The sequence below is a fragment of the Vigna unguiculata genome, chromosome 1, assembly GCF_004118075.2.
Source record: "Vigna unguiculata cultivar IT97K-499-35 chromosome 1, ASM411807v1, whole genome shotgun sequence".
Classification (NCBI taxonomy): domain Eukaryota; kingdom Viridiplantae; phylum Streptophyta; class Magnoliopsida; order Fabales; family Fabaceae; genus Vigna; species Vigna unguiculata.
Genome location: NC_040279.1, coordinates 12,708,222 through 12,728,866, shown reverse-complemented (window position 1 = coordinate 12,728,866; position 20,645 = coordinate 12,708,222). Strand labels below are relative to the sequence as shown.

The following is a 20,645-nucleotide window of genomic DNA, read 5'->3' as shown; positions in this document are numbered from 1 at the left end:
TCGTGCGGATTGAAAAAGAAACTTACTACATATGCATGAACTTGAAAATAATCTTCCAACTTTTATATATATAGCCACTTTATATCTTTCATTTCTACGCAATCTTGTTGGAAGAACCTAGTATTTGGTTGTGTTTGTTTCCTAGGATGCTATTATCAATACGACATCTTTTTTAGCATATCATTTTAATTGTAATCTTTATTACATTAAAATTACTAAAAAAAATCTAATATTTAAAACATGTTTATATTAAATTAAAAGCAAAATTTCTGGTAATATGAGAGGACGAAGAGAGAGAAAAGAAAAACAGGAAAATCACGATCCATGGTAATATATGATATTGAACAAAAGAAGGAGAAAACTTGTATAACAATATAATGTACCTTGGTTTCAACCCTTCTATGGCATATAATGTACCTTGGTTTCATAGTGAACAAAGAAAAAAAATTTATTAAATATGTTTTTGATTCTTAACTTGCAGTAAAAATTAAAATTAGTTCTTCTTTGAAACTTTAGTCTAATTTAGTCCTCCATCTTTAGAAATGTGTGGATTTAGTTCTTTTAACGAAATTTTGTTAAGTTTATTTAATGTTTCAAATGAGTTTCATGATAGTATTGGAGTTCTTTTACACCATTTTGACATATTTCCGCTTTAATGTTAGCTGAAATGTTATCATGAGACACATGTTATCATGAAACACATTTAAAACGTCAAATAAACTTAACAAATGTGTTTAAAAGGACTGAACTCATGTATTTTCAAAGTTAGGGAACTAAATGCCTCCAAACTTTAAAAAACGGACTAATTCCAATTTTTACTGAAAGTTAAAGGACCAAAAACATATTTAACTTAATATATATATATATATATATATATATTAATTTTATTATATTTTATTTATTTGACAAAAAATGTCACTATTATAAAAAAAACAATGAAAACACACCCAAATTTAATAATATTATGCCAAGGTGCTATGAAATGCATCCCATATATATGGGAAGCAAAAAACTATTATGTCTCGCATGGTTTAATTAATTCAATAGGGTTAAATATGTTTTTGATCCCTCAAGTTTTAGCGAAAATTTGAATTAGTCCCTCATCAAAACTTTTGATCAATTTAGTCCTTCATCTTTCAAAATGCGTGAATTTAGTCCTTTTAACCAAATTTTGTTAAGTTTTTTTAACGTTTCAAGCGCATTTCATGATAGTATTTAAATTATTTACACTATTCGACACATTTTTGTTTCAATGTTAACTTAAATACTATCATGAAATGCGCTTGAAACATCAAATAAACTTAACAAAATTTGGTTAAAAGGACTAAATTCACGCATTTTGAAAGATGAAGGACTAAATTGGTATAAAGTTTTGATGAGGGACTAATTCCAAAATTTACTAAAACTTGAGGGACCAAAAACATATTTAGCCCTAATTCAATATGGAGCCTCAAATTTCAGAAAATAGTTGTTCTAGGGCATAACTCATGAAATTTGGACAACAGCCCAAAAAAATGTTCTTGGAAATACTCAAATTTTAGTTACTAATATTTTATAGGTATAAATACACATTTGGTACCCAAACTTTTTCGGAAAGTTCAATGTGGTACCCGAACTTTAGGAATGTTCAATTTGGTACCCCAATTTTCTAAAGAGGTTCAATTTGGTCCTCTCCGTTAAGTTGGAGTTAACACCGTGTCCGTACAGGACACGTGTCAAGCCATGAAATTTTATTTTATTTTTTAATTTTTTTTTTCAAAAAAATTAATTTTTTTTTTCAAAAAATTTATAAAACTGCCACGTGTCAATTTATCATCGTGCCACGTGGCAGCTTACAAGCATGACACGTGGCAGTGTAATAATTGTTTTTAATTTAGTACCCAATTTAAATTTTTGGTTCAATTTAGTACCCAAATTTTTTAAAATGATCCAATTTCGTCCTTTCCTATTTGAGACCAAATTAGTAAATAAGCTTAATTATAATTTATATAAACATGTTAAAATAATTGTTTTGAATTTATACATCAAATCACTACACCTAAATATTCAAATTATTTTATTTTTTACAAGTGTAAAAAATTTCATGTATAAAAAATTACAAAGGTTAAAATGTAAAAAATAAAATAATTTAAGTATTTAGGTGAAATGATTTGATGTATATATTAGAAGAAGTTATTGTAACATGTATATATAGGTTGTAATTAAGCTTATTTACTAATTTGGTCTCAAATGGAAGAGGACTAAATTGAATGATTTTAAAAAATTGGGGTGCTAAATTGAACCAAAAATTTAAATTGGGGTACTAAATTGAAAACAACTATTACACTGCCACGTGTCATGCTTGTAAGCTGCCACGTGGCACGATGATAAACTGACACGTGGCAGTTTTTTTTAAATTTTTTGAAAAAAAAATTAATTTTTTGAAAAAGAAAAATAATTTTTTGAAAAAAAATAAAAATTTCATGGCTTGACACGTGTCCTGTACGGACACGGTGTTAACTCCAACTTAACGGAGAGGACCAAATTGAACCTCTTTAGAAAATTGGGGTACCAAATTGAACATTCCTAAAGTTCGGGTACCACATTGAACTTTCCGAAAAAGTTTGGGTACCAAATGTGTATTTATACCTATTTTATATTAACATTAATTTGTTGTATATAATATACGTTGGTTTCATGGTGAAGAAATGCTCACATTATCTCTAACCCTTTTGTTTACCATAAAAAGAAAATGATTTTTTTTCTAAATTAAATCAGCTTATACATATCATATAAAGAAAGTTAAATGAGATAAATTTTGCAAATTAATTTATTTATCACTACAAGAAAATCCTCCATTAATAACTAATTTTAGTGACAAAATTGTTAGTCACTATAGTAACTAATTTATATAACAATTTACAAAATAAATTGGTCTCTAAAATTTAGCTACCAAAGTTTTGTCTACCAAAAAAATTAGTTTATAAATTGGTCATTAAACATTAACTACCAAAGATTTGACTACCAAAAGAATTAACTTCTAAATTAGTCTATAATTAATTAGTGACCAATTTAACGACTAATTATAATTTTTTATTCATAATAGTGACTATTTTAATAACCAATAAAATTATATTTTATAAATTGATATCTAAAAAAGTCACTATAATAACTAATAACTTTTTGTCACTAATTATTTAAGAGTTTTTTTTGTGCATGAGCTATTTTAAATCATGAGTAAGTTAATTTCTTTTCCATCCTCTATTTTTTCCTATCCTAAAAATATTTATAGAGAAATTTGTCTAAAAAACATAAATTATTATCTTTACACAGTTGTTCTTTAAAGGTAGAAAATCCCTTTTATTTCACATCCGTTAAAAAGTTTTGTCGATACAAAGAAATATATTTCTGTATTGTTCATTAACAAACTCTATAAAATATGGTTAAGATATTAAGAAAGCTTACCACACATATTTTTTACATTGGTTATTAACGAATTGAAGTATTTTTTTTCGTAATATATTCTTTTATAATAATGTTTCTAGTAAATTTTAACTATTTAATATTTTTTTAAGGGCTAAATGTTATGAAATTGAAGGATTCACTTCATCTACATGGATAAACTCTTAATGATTGAGACAAAAATTTCTCAAAAAGAAAAAAAAAGATTTACAATAACAAAAATAAAATACAGCAAGTGGTATTGTTCAGTTGAGTTTTTGCTGTTTTTAACTTACCCACTTTTGCAATTACAAAAGCAAATTACACTAAATACATAAACTTTACATACACGTAATATAAACTATTTGAGTTTGAATTTCATGTTGTGTTTAAGCTTTGACTGCAATTATAATATGAGACAAGATATAAATTTTAGTAAAACAATCATATAATATTTTTTATATTAACAAATAAAATAAAAAGAAAATCAAAGTAACAAACAGTGTTAAAAGAATATCTTGTGATAAATATTATGGTAAATTATGCGTATATCTTTCGCATTTGATTTGATGCCAACTCATGGATGAGACATAAAACACTGTTGCGGGAGTTTTTACCTAACACTCATCCATTGGAGCCAAATGAGGGGAAATAATCTTCTCTCCACATTCAATCCAATGGTTTGTAATAAATATGGTTATGATACATTTAATAGTTTTTAGAAGATGAGGTTACTCATAATTTAAAAGCATATTTTTCTTTTTCAACTAGTATGACAGGTAACTTACTTTGTGTTTGGTGGCAGATCTTCAATTAATATTTTTGGGTATCAAAATTTTGGTTGAATTATTTTTTGGTTATTTTTTTTCAAAAATGTTAAGTTCTAATTTTTTTAGTCTCAATTTGGTTCTGATTTTTAAAATTGATACAATTTGATTTTTTTGTTAAATGTCTTGAAATTTTGCAAAGATTTTTCATCAAAATTGACATTAGAATTATTTTAATTACACCAACAAAACAAATCATCCTTATTCACAACTTCAATTTTGATTAAAAAAACCTTGACCTAATAAAAATTTAATAAAACAGGACCAAATTGCATATTTTTTTAAAAAATTCGAGATCAAATTGAGAATAAAAATATAGTTAAATTGAACCACTGATCACTTAAGATAATTAATAAAATAATTATTTTAATTTTAAAAAATATTTAAAAGATAAGATTGAAAATGTGAAAAAAAAAATCTTTTATATATACAGATACAGATATATGAAAAATTTTTAGAAAACAAATATATAAAATATATTAAAAATATTAAATTTTAAAAAAATATATTTAAAATTATATATTAAATATATAGATTTAAAAAAATTTGGGGACATGCCCCTCTGTCAATTGAAGGTACACCACTGTTTGTTTTATACTTATACACATAATATATAATGAAAAAAAAAATGTATGCAGTAATTATTTTAAAATTAAGTATTATTGAAATGTATAATATTTAATCAGTTGAATAAATTAAGTTAAAAAATATTTATTTTCTTAGAAAAAAATGTAAGAGTAATACAAGATAATGGTTAAATATATTTTTAGTCCTAAAACTTAGATATAAAATTAGAATTCATTCATGTTTCAAACTTTGATATAGTAAGGTTCTCAAACTTTAAAAATCAAAAGATATAGACATTATAATCCAACTACATAAAATTTTGTTGATATGTTAAACAATATTTCAAGCTTACATTTGAGTTGTCTATCATATTTTACACATTTCAGCTGAAAGGTTAGCCTAAAACATCGTTTAACACGTAAAAACAAGTTAACACTATTAGATTAAAATGATTATATTCATTTATTTTTTAAGTTTTGGGACTAAAATATATTAAAATTTAAGATATAAATGGATTTCAATTTCATGTTTAAGTTTAAAGACTAAAAACATAATTAACTAAATAAAAACTAAATAAAAATGTTAAATAAGTTGTGATTATATGTTGATATACTAATAATGGTAATATTTACTATAAATATTACCTTTAATAAGAATTTTATCTACAATTATAATTTAATTTTGTTATAAATTTTTTAACAAAATCATTATATATATATATATATATATATATATATATATATATATATATATATATATATATATATATATATATATATATATATATATATATATATATATATATATATATGGTAGTTTGATTATCAAGTGAAGACTGCTCAAGTCTGTGATTTGTCCTGTGGTGATCAAAGGATTCAAATTCAAGTCGATTTGAATTGTTCCCTTGGTAAGGGTGGGATATAACATCAAGGATGAATTGGTTGTTTTTTCGAATCTCATTCCTATTAGATGTGACACCCAACGAAGTGATGTTCTTCGATTCAAGGAGACAAGTCAGTGGTTCTGTATCAAGAGAAGGATAAGTTGAAGGGTGGAGGCATAGTGTCATGCGAATCATAGGATTTTAACAAAGGCGGGGGAAGATTAGACACAAAGGATCTTAGCTATGGAAAAGTTTCTAAACGTGGCTTTGAAACAAGTACTGGAATTTCCACCAAGGAAGGGGTGGTGTTAACTAATGCGTCGGTGTTTGAAGTAGAACTAATGCCAATTTTTCCCAATTGGACATTCATGCTCAGAGTGTGAAGTAAAAGGAGTATTGTTAAGGATGTAGTGGCATGGACTTAGTAGGATAACCTGGTTATTTGTAAGTTTGGTAAATCTTAGAGGAGAGGTAGTGGTAGGATAGACTGATCAAAGGAAAATGTTGGATAAGGAAGGATTGAATTTACGGGCCTATGGTTTTAAAGAAGTGGAAACATGATGAAGGCAAGAAATTTCAAATAGGTTGATGGTGTCATCAAGGTTTAGCGGCAAGTTTCTCAAGTGTGAAGAGAGTCTTCAGAATGTTCAAGAAGAGTATTGACTAAGGTTGGAGTGGCTAGAAGGACATATGGTTCTAAATAGGGTGGATATGATGTTGAGAAAATGAGAGTTTAAAGGGTTTTGCAAGTTTCATAGATGTTTTAGAGGAAGGTTTCTTAACGATGATTGCTTCCTTGTCACGCAGACATGAAGGAAGCATCATGTTGAGTAAACAAATAAGTGACTTTGTATGTGGATCAAAGTAGCGCAATGGAATGGTGACAAGTGATGCTTATGAATAGTAAGATGTGCTTGCGAAGAACTATCTTATTAACGATCTAGAGGTTACTACGGTAACCAATCCTTTCAAAACAACTAAGGTATCTTTCTTATGAGTATTAGTTAAGGGTGTTCAATGATCATTCAAAGTTGGAATTGTGGAGTTACTCAGAGGAAGTTGGACAAGAGAAGTAGGAGATGGTTTGAGTTATGATTTCAAGTTAGGGTGCCAACCTGGGAGTAAGGAAGTAAGAGTAGGTGCTTAGCTAAAGAAGGGAACTCAAGATCTGGGTTTGACGAGGTAGGAGTAAGGAGTTGGTGGAGAAGTAAGTGTTTGAGTTGGGAGGAGAAGATGTGAAGAGATTTCATTGTTCTAGTCATTCGACTAGGATGGGCGAGTTTCTAAAAAAGGTTGGAAAAGAAAAGAAAAAAGAAGAAGACAAATCAGGCAATATTAGTTCGAGGTGAATCGTAGAGTGGATTAGTACAAACCAAACTAGAAATTTTGAAGTTAAAGAAAGTTGTAGTTCTGAGGTTTTGTGGAATGATGGTTATAAGTTAAGGGATCAGAAATGAAGATAGGATGCCAAAACGATATGGGGATGGAAACCGTTGAAAGTTTTAAATTGGAAATGGGATAACTCAATAGTGAACTTTGTTGCCTTGGTCAAAGTCAGCAAAGGAAACAAGATGTTATGGGTGTAGTTATGCATAAAGTGGTCAAGAGTGTAAATGGTGGGGCAGTAAGCCAAAACTCAAGTTTAATCAAGTCAGTGGAGTGATGCTTAAAGGAGAGAACAAGGTGATGTGAAGTGTTAACTAACATGCTTTAGTTTGAGACTTGAAGTCAATAGAGAGTTTGGTAAAAACCTACAAGGGGAGTGAAGAGCATAGGGTAAGCGAGTCAGTATATCAGATACAAGTTGGTTGGGCAGGTATGAAGGAGCATTCCAGTTTTAAGGTTGGAGGTAGAGAGTAGCTTCGAGAGTAGTGACTAAACAAATTTACACAATTGAACACATATCGCTTAACATAGAGGCAAAGTTTCTGGTGACTATGGGTGTTGGAGTCGTTATATCAGTCGTGTCTAAGTGGTGGTTGTTAGAGAAAATGAGGAAAACATAGTTTTCTTCCTACCTCATCAGTGAACTTTTGAGGTCGAAAATTTTTATTGTTGGGGAGAATGTAAGACCCACTTTTTCCTGTCCTAAATGTCTAAGGACCTAGCCTTAACTATTAGGCCGCCAGCCCATAGGGTGCCCCAAAACCCTTTCCCAGCCCTCACTCTACCTCATTCTTAGAAAATAGAAACCCTTTCTCCTTCCACTGTTGAGGCAAAGAGTTCTGATAGGGTTTTAGTTAGCTCCTCTTTTCCTCTAAGTCAGTAGTGCTTTTCCCTTCAAGTAAGTTAAGCTCCAACTTTTACCTTTCTTTTTACTGTCTATTGTTCTTGTTTGAAAATAGGTTCTTTCCAGAACCTTACCCTCGTGCTGGTGTTCCTTTCCTCTCCAGTTTCTGGTACTCTTGAAGTTGTGGAGCCTTTTCGCTAGAGTCTAAACCTCCTTCGCAGTAGCTTTTGTTGAGGTAAGGGAAGCTAGGGTTCTATTATTTTCAAGTTGTTTGGTGTTTCTATACTGTTTTATCTACTATCATAATATTGGGTATTCTTGAATGCTTGTATGGTGATGTTGACGATATGGAAAATGCTCTGGTGTGATTCTGGTCGCGACGGCATGTGTGAGAGCAGGTGAGTTCTGCTGGACTCGCCCAAGCGAGGGGGTTGGTCGCTAAAAAAGAAAGCTCTCGCTTAAGCGAGGAGCTCTCGCCTGAGCGAGAATAGTAACAACTCACCCTCCTTCTGTTTCGAGGGTTCATCTAGGCGAAGGCCATTTGCCTGAGCGAGAGGAGTCTCGCTTGAGCGAGCTAGGCTAGCTTGAGTGAGACATCGACACACCCTTTGTTTGTAGTCTCGCCAGGCAAGGGCTGGTGAGCGAGGGATTTCTCTCGCTTGAGCGAGAACTGGGTAGGGACGTGTTCCAGTGCAGTTTCTTCTCTTTGTGTGGTTATTGGTCACATGATTGATTGGATTACCTTATGTAAAGTATGAAGTGTGTGAATATGCATGTATTATATGATTTATGGACTAGAATTGATGAGTTTGGTATGATTATACGTAGGAAACATGATTGGATGGTTGGTTATATATTGGCATGAGATTGGTATGCATGATAATCCTATGTTTGGTTGGTGAGACATGATAATGGTATAGGTTAGGACGTAATTCCATGAATCTCCTGGTGAGAACTCATGGTGATGTCTCATGGTTTAGGACGTAATTCCATGAATCTCTTGATGAGATCTCATGGTGGTGCCTCATAGTTTAGGATGTAATTCCATGAACCTCTTGGTGAGAGTTCATGGTGGTGCCTCATGTAAGGACGTAATTCCATGACCTTCTTAGTGAGAGTTCATGGTGGTGCCTCATGTAAGGACGTAATTCCATGACCTTCTTAGTGAGAGCTCATGGTGGTGCCTCAGGTAATGGACGTAATTCCACGAACTTCTTAGTAAGGTTACGTGGTGGTGCCTCAGTACATAATTAAGAAGTGATTCAAGTAAGGATTACATCCTGAAGCTCTAAAGAGTCAGTTAGTCTCACGTAGAGCATACTGACTCAAGTGGTGAGAGTAGTAGGAAGCCCTAGTCTTTGGCAGGATAATGGCCTTAAATGTTTGAAGGTTAACCTTGTGCGTGGTAGGGTGAAACCCATTGGCAATGACTTTGCAGAGCAGTAGAGGCCACCACAAGTGCAAGCATCTAGTGAATCCGACTGATTCTATGTATTCGGATAAATGTGTCGTAGGGTCTTGTTGGTTGGTATCACATGATTGAGTGATTTATGTGTTCTCGGCTTTTAAATTCATATGTTCAATTGTATGATAAAACCTTTTTACTCTAGCTTACCCTTTTCGTTTGCTTGTATGTCTCGTGTGTGGTTTTCTCCTTTTGCGATGATCATCAATTTATTGATGTGAGTAGATGTGGGAACTCCTGGTGATCGTAGTGGCGACGGGAATGCTGTAGCCTAATTGGCAGGGTTTGGTGTTGGGCTCGCTGTTGAGCCCACGATGAAGAGTTATTATTATATTGTAATCCCTTGCTTATGAGAAAGCTTTTGGTCATCTGTTGAATCTTTCTGTTTTGTTAAGGGTACATTGGTGTGCCTTAGTTTTCTTTATTGAATACTCGGATGGCTGCGAAATCCTTATACTTTAAGTCTCGTGCCCTTGGATATTGTAATATGTACGATGTTTTATTTGGATAGATTTATCTATTAAAATGGGACGTTACATTTTTAGTCTCAAATTGGTTCCGATTTTTTAAAAATTGATGCAATTAGATCCTTCTCGTTAAATTTCTTGAAGTGAAGCAAGGATTTTTCATCAAAATTGACATTAGGATTATGTCAATTACATCAACAAAGAAAACCATCATTATTTCAATTTTTATGGAAAAACATTGATCCAATTCAAGAAATTTAACAAAAAAAAAAATACCAGATTGAATCATTTTTTCAAAAATCGGGATCAAATTGAACTAAAAAAAACTATAGGACCAACTTGATATTTTTTAACTAAAATAAAAACAAAAAAAGTAATCCCAAATCTTTTATATAAACTAGTAAAAACATTGTATTTATTTGTTATGATAATAAAATATAATAAACTTATAATTATTGTTATTATTATAATTATAAATTAAATATAAATAATTTTTATAATTTTAATATAATTAATTTTCATTTATAGTAATCAAGTTTAAAAAAATAATTAAATAAAAAGATGGTTAAATTAAATAGGGTTAAATATGTTTTTGTCCCTTAACTTTCACTGAATTTTTGGAATTAGTCCATTTCGAAATTTGGACCAATTTAGTCCTTCATCTTTCGAAATACGTGGAGTCCTTTTAATCAAATTTTATTAAGTTTATTTGACATTTCAAGTGCGTTTCATAATATTATTTGACTTAACATTAAAGCAAAAATGTGTCAAACAATATAAACAACTCAAACACAATCCTCAAATGCATACGAAACATCAAATAACCCTAACAAAATTTGATTAAAAGGACTAAATCCACGTATTTCGAAAGATGAAGGACTAAATTAGTACAAAGTTTCGAAATGGACTAATTCCAAAATTCACTGAAAGTTAAGGGACCAAAAATATATTTAACCTAATTAAATAAATGATCACTTAAAAAATAATATTAAAAAAAATAATTTTATTTAAAAAATATTCAAAAGATCAAAATGAAAAATAAATATGGACAATAAAAAATTATTTATTGATATTGATATATAATTATTTTTAAATATCAAATACATAAAATATATTAAAAATATTAAATTTGTAAAAATATATTTAAAATTATATAATAAATTATATTAATTATAAAAAAAATTTGGAAGCATGACCCATCTGTCATAACGTAAGTATATATATATATATATATATATATATATATATATATATATATATATATATATATATATATATATATATATATATATATATATATATATATATATATATATAAATTGTTTGAAAAATGAAATAATGATAATCAAGTTGTACTATATTTAGATAAAAACTTATGTAATTTGAAGCTTCCACAAGTGTGTCGATACAAGAATTCTACTACCGGAACAACCGAGGAAGAAGATGAGAGTAAAAGGAAAAAAAAAATGAAAATATTAAGGCTTACCACACCATTATAGAGCGACGAGTTTTGAAGCTTTCATAATTGTGTCGATGAAGAATCCAACTGTCGAAACAACCTACACCAATGACACAATCGAGAAAAAAGATGAGAGCTAAATGGTAATATTTTGAAAAGTAAAAAGAAAAGAAAAGAAAGAACAACGTAATAAATGGAACGGGAAAACTTAATTACTTAAAGATTTGACAAGTGGCATAGTACAATACTTGTTTTAAGTAGTAATAATAGATTCTCGAAAAAGTTTTTTAAAATCAAAATCATGACGGAACTTTTATATTAAAGTAAACAATAAAAACCATTTTAGTGCTGGAAAACTTAATAATTTAACATCGTTTAAAAATCAAAATAAGAAATAATTAAAAATTCTAAAATATACTATGTCTCAAATATTATGATTAACCCTAATAATATTTAAACAAAAAAAATGTCTAATAAACTTATTATTATGGAAATTAATGTTCAAATTTCAATTTACTGTAAGTAAAAATATATAATAAAATAAAATAAGAACACAATCTCTGGCCGTACATTTTCATTGTTCATTAATTTTAAAAACATTAACCAATAAAAACTATTATTATTAATTATCTGCAGTCATCAAACTTAAGCATATATGTTTGGGCTTAGACAGATATGGCAATAGGGCGGGACGGCGACGAATTTCGCTATCCCATATCCATCCTCGTAAAAAAATTCATCCCCATTCCTATACCTAAACTTAATGGGTATCAATCTTTTGTCTCATCCCCATCCTCATCCCCACCGGATAATGAGTATAATCTCGTACCCATACACGTACCCGCTTTCTTACTACTTTAATATTAATTTTAATTAATTTTTATGAAATAATAAAAAATTACGGTAAAAAAATATAATATTATGAAATATTCAATATTAGGAGGATAGTTGTTTCTTCGATATCAAATACTTTGAAATAAATTATAATTATTTACATTTTATATTAGAACTAGGTTGAGACTCGTGCGTATGCACGGGTCATTCTTTTTTCTTTGTGTTTTTGGTTTTGGATTTCACATTTATTTATGTTTTATGTAAGTAAATATGGAATTATTTGATTAATAGAAATTTTAATTATAGATATTGGTTTTTAGGTAATAAATTTAATTGAAAAGGGAAAATATTATTATAATATAATATTTTTTTCACAACAGAAGTAGTATTATTATGTTTATTATTTATGTTTTCGAAATATGTGGCGTTTTGTTATATGTGGCGTCTCGATTTGATTAAAGGAGGAAATGAAATGTTGGAGTAAAAGAGCAGAGAAACGATTTATTAAGTGTATTGTTCGGTTTCTGGAAAGAAGAACAAAAGAAAACCCTTCAAAGTCCATAGGTCTGTGTTTCGTTTGGGCAGAAGGGAAAATGTCAGGTTCCAAACATTTGAGTTTCAAAATTTTTTACCAGAACTCGGTCATGTTCTTGGATCCTTCTGAGGTTAATGTTAATTCAGTTGTCTGTTTTTTGTTTTTTTTCCTTTTTAATGTGATTTGGTTTGAAAGCAATCGTTTTTAATGTGATTTTGTTTGAGAGTAGGAAATTTCTTAAAAACAAAAATTATTGAACGCATTCCTTTCTGTTTCTATTTTTCCCAGGATTTTTTATTGTTTGATGAAGGCTTCTTCTTGGAATGGGGTAAATCACTAGTAATAGGGACAAACTATTTTTCTGATCCTTCGGGAAATGTGCTTAACATTAAGTTTGATGAAAATCTGGTGGCATAGAGGAAATTTCGTGGTGTTTTTCAGATATTAGGGTTCTATAATTTGTGATGCATGTGTTACGTGTGCACTCTGTTTTGTGGAGATAGGTACTTTCGGTTAAGAGTCTTTGACTCATATTGGAAGGAAGTTGAGTATCCTGTGGTAGGGCAATCAAGGACTGGGATGACCTATGATCCTTTGGGTTCACCAAGATTTTTTCAATGTTTTAGAGTGAAGTTGCTGCGATCGACGGTAAAGTGTTATATTCCTTACATAGTTTGATTAATTTTGTGCAGGTATATCTATATTTACTAATTTTTGATTTACTTGTATTGCTTCTGAACAACCATACATTCTTCTCCCAGAAGAATTTTAGATGTTTTCTTAGGATGAACTAAAACTTGATCGTAAAGTTGAACTTTATGATCCTCTTAGGAAAAAGTTTGAGCTGTCTGTGGATACAACAGATGTAGGCACTATTGTATTGTTTGGGTTGGCGGAATTTCTGAAGTACTATGGGTTCAAGAAATATTTTTTCTTACATTTGAGTTATGTAGGAAAAAATCAATTTATCCATAAGTTTTTCTCCCCTGAAGGAGTAGAAATTGTGTACTGTAGGGATTCAGTGAGTGGAAATGATATAGAGCATGATGTTGTTAATGAACCTGATGGTAGTGGCATTCCTGATAATGCTGATGTTAGTGCTATTGTTGATAATGCGTCACCTATTAGTGATGATGGAGTGGTGGAATACTTAACTCATTATGATGTTCGAAGTTCATGTTTGGTATACTTTATGTTTATGGATGTATATTTCTCATAGTTGTATTGTTATGGAATTGGTCTTGAACAGAGGAATTTTTGTTTGCAGTATCTGAATTCCAATTTTGCTGGACAGTTTTTGGATAAAAGCCGCAAGAGCTATTTGCTGATAAATGAAACTGCTATATATTGGCCTTGTTCAATTCGTTGGACTGGAAGGAGCAATTTTGAATGCTATCTGACGTGTGGATGGAAGACGTTCTGTAAGGACAATGGCTTAGCTGCTGGTGATGGCATAAAATTTGTAATAGACGATGATAAGAAAAATATCATCCATGTTGTAAAGGTTTAGCTGTGTTGGTTAATTTATTTTTTTGCTTTTTTTGCAAGGACAATGTCTATTTTGTGAACTCGTGTTTAATTGTGGATTGTTATTTTGTTGAATGATGATATTTGACCAAGTAGTCGACGTTGATATTTGACCAAGTAGTCCAGGTTGATATTAAATATCGTTAAAATGTTTTAGATATTGATTGAGACTATATGTAATAATATTTCATTACTTAAAATGGTTGACGTGGTTTTAATGTAGTAAGTAATAAATTATCTGGTATAGAATTGTTTAATTTTTGTTGGTATATTAACGTGGGCACTAAATTACTTGAATGTAACAATTAAAATAATAAATTGAGCGGTACTAATTAAAATAATGTGTATTTTTGTATAATTTTGGATGTTATATAAAAATTGTAGAAGTTACAGAGAAAATTTATTAAAAAGAGAATTAATCCCAAAAATTAATTAATAAAGCAAAGCTTTGTAGGAATGTGATGAAAATATTTAACTGCAATAATTGATTAATAACGAAAATTTTTAATCTTAATGTTAATCAAATAATTAAGTGCGATGATCCAGTTGTGTACCGATATTATAGTCATGGCTAATGGTATATTTGTAGCTAAGACTTGTGGTGGTGTGGTTAGTGAAAATTTGGATTGGGTTCTAAGTTGACGTACCCCCAATGGATCGTGAAACAAAACATACTGGAAGATGTATGGTTGTAAATAAAAGCTGGACTTGAAAAAAAAACTGAATATAATAAATTTTATCGTAGTGGTGCAGAAATCAATTTTGGTGGTGTTGTTATCAAACTTCAATATAAGTTAGGTACGTTTGTTGGTTTCAGTTTAAATGCATTGTCATGTGTGGTGCAATAGGACAAAATAATGGTCAACCTGAAAAGATTCTAAAGTAGTCATTGGTCACGGGTTCATATAGGGGAAATTGTAAGCTTTTGGGAACAATTGAAAAGTTGGAACAATGGAAGGAGCTTGATATCTGTTTTGGTGAGTTCTTGTGGCCTCAATAACGTTGAATTGGTTATTCTTTTTTTAATCTCATATTGATCAATTACTCTGCAAACCATATTAGACGGGATCTGGATGTTTTTTTTCAGAATTTATTGAAGATTTTTCGTTTTTGCAGTTAAACTTGCGAAGAGACATGTATCATTGTTTGCAATTGGGATTTCCAGGTTTTATCATGGGTAGATCTTGATAAGCTTATTGCAATGGTTCTTTCTAACTCGAAAGGTAAGAATTTTTATGCATCTTTGGTAATGTATTTTGGTATCACCTATAAACTTAAATAATAGATCGAACTTCTTTGTATGGAATCGGAATACAATAATATATCTTTTTCTAATCAGTTCTTTGACAGTCTTGTACAAAATGTTTAGTAAATAGTAAGAAAAGATTTTGTCTTAAGACAAACTATACATTTGGGAACACTTCTTTGTATACAACATTGGTTGTTGTATTCGAAGGTTTGTTGTCCTTATCATGGATTAGGATTCTTAATCCAGATTTACTTTGAACTCGAGAGACTGCAACATATAGCTGACCGTGACTAAATACCGGTGTCGGTAAATACAATCCAACAAAACGTAGTGATTGACCTTGAGATTTGTTTATTGTCATTGCATATGATAGCATGATAGGAAAATTTTTTCTGATTAGCTTAAATGGCCATGGGGATTGTGAAGGGGACATTGACATTCGTGGAATATAAATGTCTTGATTATCTTTATTACCTGTAATCATCTTAGCTCCAATAACATGGTTTGCAAGTCTTGTTATTATTAATCTGCTCCCATTGCACAAACCTTCTGCTTAATCCAAGTTCCTCAAAAGCATTATTGGTGCTCCAATCTTCAGTTTGATTCTATGGTTAGGAAGGCCAGACGTAGAGAGAGAATTTAGGAATTCGGAAGTTATAGTGTTGTAGCTATCATTTGAAGCAGATTCTGTTTCATCAATTGAATCGCAACTAAGATACTCATTTTCTTCCCCTGTATTAGTAATAACATTAGTCACACTAAATTTCCAAATTATAATCATCAGTTTGGGGATGTAGATTAATATACCTGGAATTAGTGATAACATGTATTGATTGATTTCATTGACTGTCTCAATCCTACTTGCCAATATTGCCCTACACTATAGATAGGACTCGTCCGTATGGTTTTGTATCAAATTTGGGTAAATGGCAGACACAATTGCTTCTATAGGATCATTGAACTCTGAAATTAGGAATTCTTCAGGTATTTCAATTTCAACTAAACCGTCATTAGGTTCTTGTAACTTACCATCACCAATTTGAACAATCCTGTCTGAGAATTCTTGAATCTCTGATGCAGTAGTTGATTGTAGGCCTTCTTGTAATAGACACATGTTTTTTATCAGTTTTAAAACTTCACAGTGATCCCATATATAAGATGAATTAATTGTGGCGTTGACAATATCTGATCTGGACCCTCCTGGTATAATAGGTAATATTTGCCTAAAGTCTCCTCCAAATACTATGACTTTTCCTCCAAAAACTGAACCTTCTTTTGTAATACCGTTCATTATGTCATTTAGAGTTCTATCCAGAGCTTCAAAACAAAATTTGTGTGCCATAGGAGCTTCATCCCAAATAATTAGTTATGCTTTCTTTAACAACTCTGACGCTTCAGATCCTTGTGAAATGTTACAAATTGAATGTTCTAGTGTTGGAACCGGTATCTTGAATTTAGAATGTGTTGTTCTTCCCCCTAGCAATAATAGAGAAGCTATTCCACTTGAAGCTATTGTGAGTACAATTTTACCTTTGGAATGAACTACTGCTGAAAGTGTCTTCCACATGAACGTTTTGCCAGTTCCACCATACCCATACAAAAAGAATACACCTCCTTGTTTATTAACAACTACTTGCTTGATCTTTTCAAAAATATTTTTTGTTCACCTGTAATTGAATGGTTATTCAAACTGATTGTATAATGTAATTCGATTTAATAGTCAAGTACAAAAAACGATAATAATACTTAACTTGTCATGGATTTGAAATTTGATTGGAATAAATGTTGTTGGTCAACAGTGTTATTGTCAAGTTCTGCATATACCAATCTATTTCCACAATTTTGGGTAACGAATCCATTTGGGTATGGCATTGTTGGGAAGAACTTTAAACTGCTTCTATTAGATTCCAAGATCTTTTCAATCTCAATCAAGGTTAGATTTTGGATTACTTCTGGAGTAAGATTCAGTTCTGCACACAAAAACATTATGATATTTAATTTTGCATTATATATTTATGAATACAATTTATTGGAGCTAACCTGAAATTCCTGCTATTATTCTCTCTCGGTAGAGAATTCCATCTGTTAACCACTCCACTCCCATGTCTTGTTCCATAGGTCTTCTGGTCGATTAATACTATTTGACAACATGATAGTGACAAATAATTTTCTTAGATAATGTCCGGAACCCCAATCCTTTGCTTCTTTTATAGCTTCAACATATTCTGTATCATCTTCTAATATTCCTAAAGCTAAGCAAGCTTCTCTAAATGTAGAATATATTACATTGTTAATTGTTCTGATATCAATGTAGGATGTTGGTCCTCTTACATGGGTTAGCATTCTTCTAAGATAAAATACTTCTCCAGTACTTGGAGGAACCCAAATCAGTCTTCCAATAGTATTCCCCATTTTCCTTGGTTTCCAATATCTATCTTTCTTGACATATACAAACTTAGAAACAAATTCAGCATATGTTAATTCCCTGGCTTCTGCGTATTTCTTATTACATTTCATCCAACCTATAAACATTGATTCTGAAACTGTTGTCTTTCCCATGATATCATCAATCACGTCATCATCTTTAAAGTATACTGCCTGTTCTCCAAAAAGATGGAAAAACAATCTTTCTACTGCTGGATTTCGTCCATGAATTGGAAACGAAAATATTCTCCAACATGCTTCACAAGGAGATACATATCTGCAATCAAGATATTGCTTGATTTCATCTATTGGTTCTTTGTTCAAAAAGAATTCATTTTGCTCGGGAACTATAGCAGCCGTTATTCTGTCATAACCCTTGTTGATATATTTGAATAAGTACTTGATGGAAGTGCTACGATTACACCATTCAACATTTATATGTGCTTGGTACTTCAACAACAATTGTGGATTGTAAGGAACCACAGAACGATTGTCAAAGCAAACCCCATTCTTGGTTACTGTTAATGAATCGTTCCTTCTACGATAATGAGGAAAACCATCTTCTGATATGGTAGTTGTCCTTTGATATTTTTTTGGAAATAGGCGTGAGCATTTCCGTTTTTCAGGCAAGGCAGAGATTTGTTTGACATTCCACAAGGTCCATGAATCATGTGATCTTGAACACATTTATGCAATTCATGATTACTTATTGGACAAGGGATTTCTGCAGATATTACCTTATCAATATCATCAGGAGTTGGGTATTTGCTACTGGGATGCAAAAAAATCAGTAGGTGTGCATGAGGTAGACCACGCTTCTGAAATTCTATGGTATACATGACTGCAAATGAAGCAAAAGACATTTATTCACAAAAAAAAACAATCCAAACTGATTTGATAGAAAACCATATTAAAGAACGATGATTACAAAAAGGGATGGCTTACATGCAATAGTTTTGCCTAGTAGATGATTCTTAGTTAAGTCTGTCAAAAGTTGTTCAAACTTAATCTTGAAGACCCTTGAAACTATATCAGGACGGTCTGTTGGAGATAGCTTTAGCTTAGCAAGTAGTCTGGTTATTTCTAGCCATTTAGGATTGCATGTGAAAGTTATAAAAAGGTCTGGGAATCCCATATAACTACAAATAGTCATTCCATCAAAATATAGTTGGTCCATGAATCTGCGACTACCAATAAAAGATGACGGAAGAACAACCCTCTTTCCTTGTTGTGATCCTTGAGTTTGTGAGCTGGTGGAAGCCTGACAGAGGTTATTGTATTTATCAACCCTTAACTTCGATGGATTATATTTAATGAATGACAATCTTTCAGACTCCATCATTGTATATCCATCAACTATGAATTGTTGAAAAAGTCGTCTAGATCTAAGCAAAGTTTGTGCTTCAGATTGTCTCGTTTGTAATCTAAAACAAAACCATTCCCTAATTGTGAGTCTGTTCCTTTTGTTGTTGAATCCTGGTTTTTGTCGATGATTGACATCATGTCTATAACCATCTTCCCCATATGGGAAGAGTAAAGGATATTGAAATCCTAAATTGCTAGTGTGCAATTCATTTATTCTTTGCAACTTGCCAGACTGCTTTTCCATTATTTTGTCAACAGATGCTTCTTTAGTAAATAATAAAGTATAAAATTTAATTTAGAATGTATAGTCATATGCGCAGAAATTTAGAAACTACTACCTGTACCCATATTTTCGATTGGAGTACTTGTACTTGGACATATTGTAGTATCCTTTAGTACTCTCTGGAAAGATGATTGACCTATGGATCCAACAACCTCAAACTTTCGAAATAAATTTTGACGATGAGAACTCTGATGAAATAATCTGTGGTTCATTTCGTTAGTTCTTCTCTGTGGTGGTTGACCTTTATAATAGCCACTGATATCATTATGTGTTGGAGTATCTTGATTGAGGAAAGCATTCATTATTATATCATATAATGGTGTGAAATTCCTTTTCTTCCGCTGTTCCTCGTCAAGTAGGAGACTTTGAGTCTTTTGTGCACACTTCATTTTCTTTTGTTTTAGCACTAACTTTCTCTTTAGTCTTGCATTTGCACAACCTAGATTTGATAGCACCTTCGAATCACTCATATTGGTTACTATGGCAATAAAAGTTGGAACTGAAACAAAAGCAATTTGCACATTCACATTAATCTGTTAAAGGTAAAGTCATTAATGGTGTACATAGAGAACTTTAAAATTTATCCCAATACACAAACACATTGACATAACATAAATGTTGAAAAATTAATTCGAAGATGGAATAAAGACAAGGTAGATGTCTAATATGTGCAAGAACCAAACATTAAAAATAGCATTTAATCCATTTTTGTACCTCACACTTCATTTACTTTACTGGTTGGCTACTTGATCCATTACATTGCCCGCTGTTGTGTGTATTAGTTTTTTTGATGTCTGAAGCTTTGAAACAGAACTTCCTAAAAAAGCTTTTCGTTCACGGTCCATGCATAATGCGCGCCAAAAATAATTTAATTATTAAATAAATTTTATGAAATCCTTTTTTATAGAAATGATTGATTGCATGGTATGGGGGCAGTTCGACTTCTTAACGCTTTTCTAGAATGTACTTGATGTAAATGTCTACATCCATTAATTAAGCTTTCATTTCTATGGTTTTTTTTTCAATTAAAAAAAATAAGTGTAACGATAGAACGTTCCATTTGGATAACCCCTTGCGTCGTTTCAGCATTTCTATATTCTTTACTTTTTT

At 30.9% G+C, this 20,645-nt stretch overlaps 1 protein-coding gene across 1 annotated transcript; it reads right to left on the bottom strand.

Moving 5' to 3' along the window:
* Positions 1-17,548: 17,548 nt before the first annotated feature.
* On the bottom strand, positions 17,549-19,496 carry LOC114188328. Its single transcript, XM_028076925.1, has 3 exons — positions 18,833-19,496; positions 18,625-18,728; positions 17,549-18,337 (listed from the first exon to the last, which is right to left on the bottom strand). Exons 1-3 carry the CDS (start codon positions 19,494-19,496, stop codon positions 17,549-17,551), a joined length of 1,557 nt encoding a protein of 518 aa, XP_027932726.1.
* Positions 19,497-20,645: the final 1,149 nt, after the last annotated feature.

What these genes read in the sequence shown, in the direction of transcription:
- LOC114188328 (XM_028076925.1), bottom strand. Translation starts at nt 19,496, where the DNA reads ATGGAAAAGCAGTCTGGCAAGTTGCAAAGAATAAATGAATTGCACACT. An exon ending in ACTAGGCAAAACTATTGCAT is followed by an intron (nt 18,729 to 18,832) that starts GTAAGCCATCCC and finishes CTTCATTTGCAG; the next exon opens with TCATGTATACCATAGAATTT. An exon ending in CTCCTGATGATATTGATAAG is followed by an intron (nt 18,338 to 18,624) that starts GTAATATCTGCA and finishes TTGTTGTTGAAG; the next exon opens with TACCAAGCACATATAAATGT.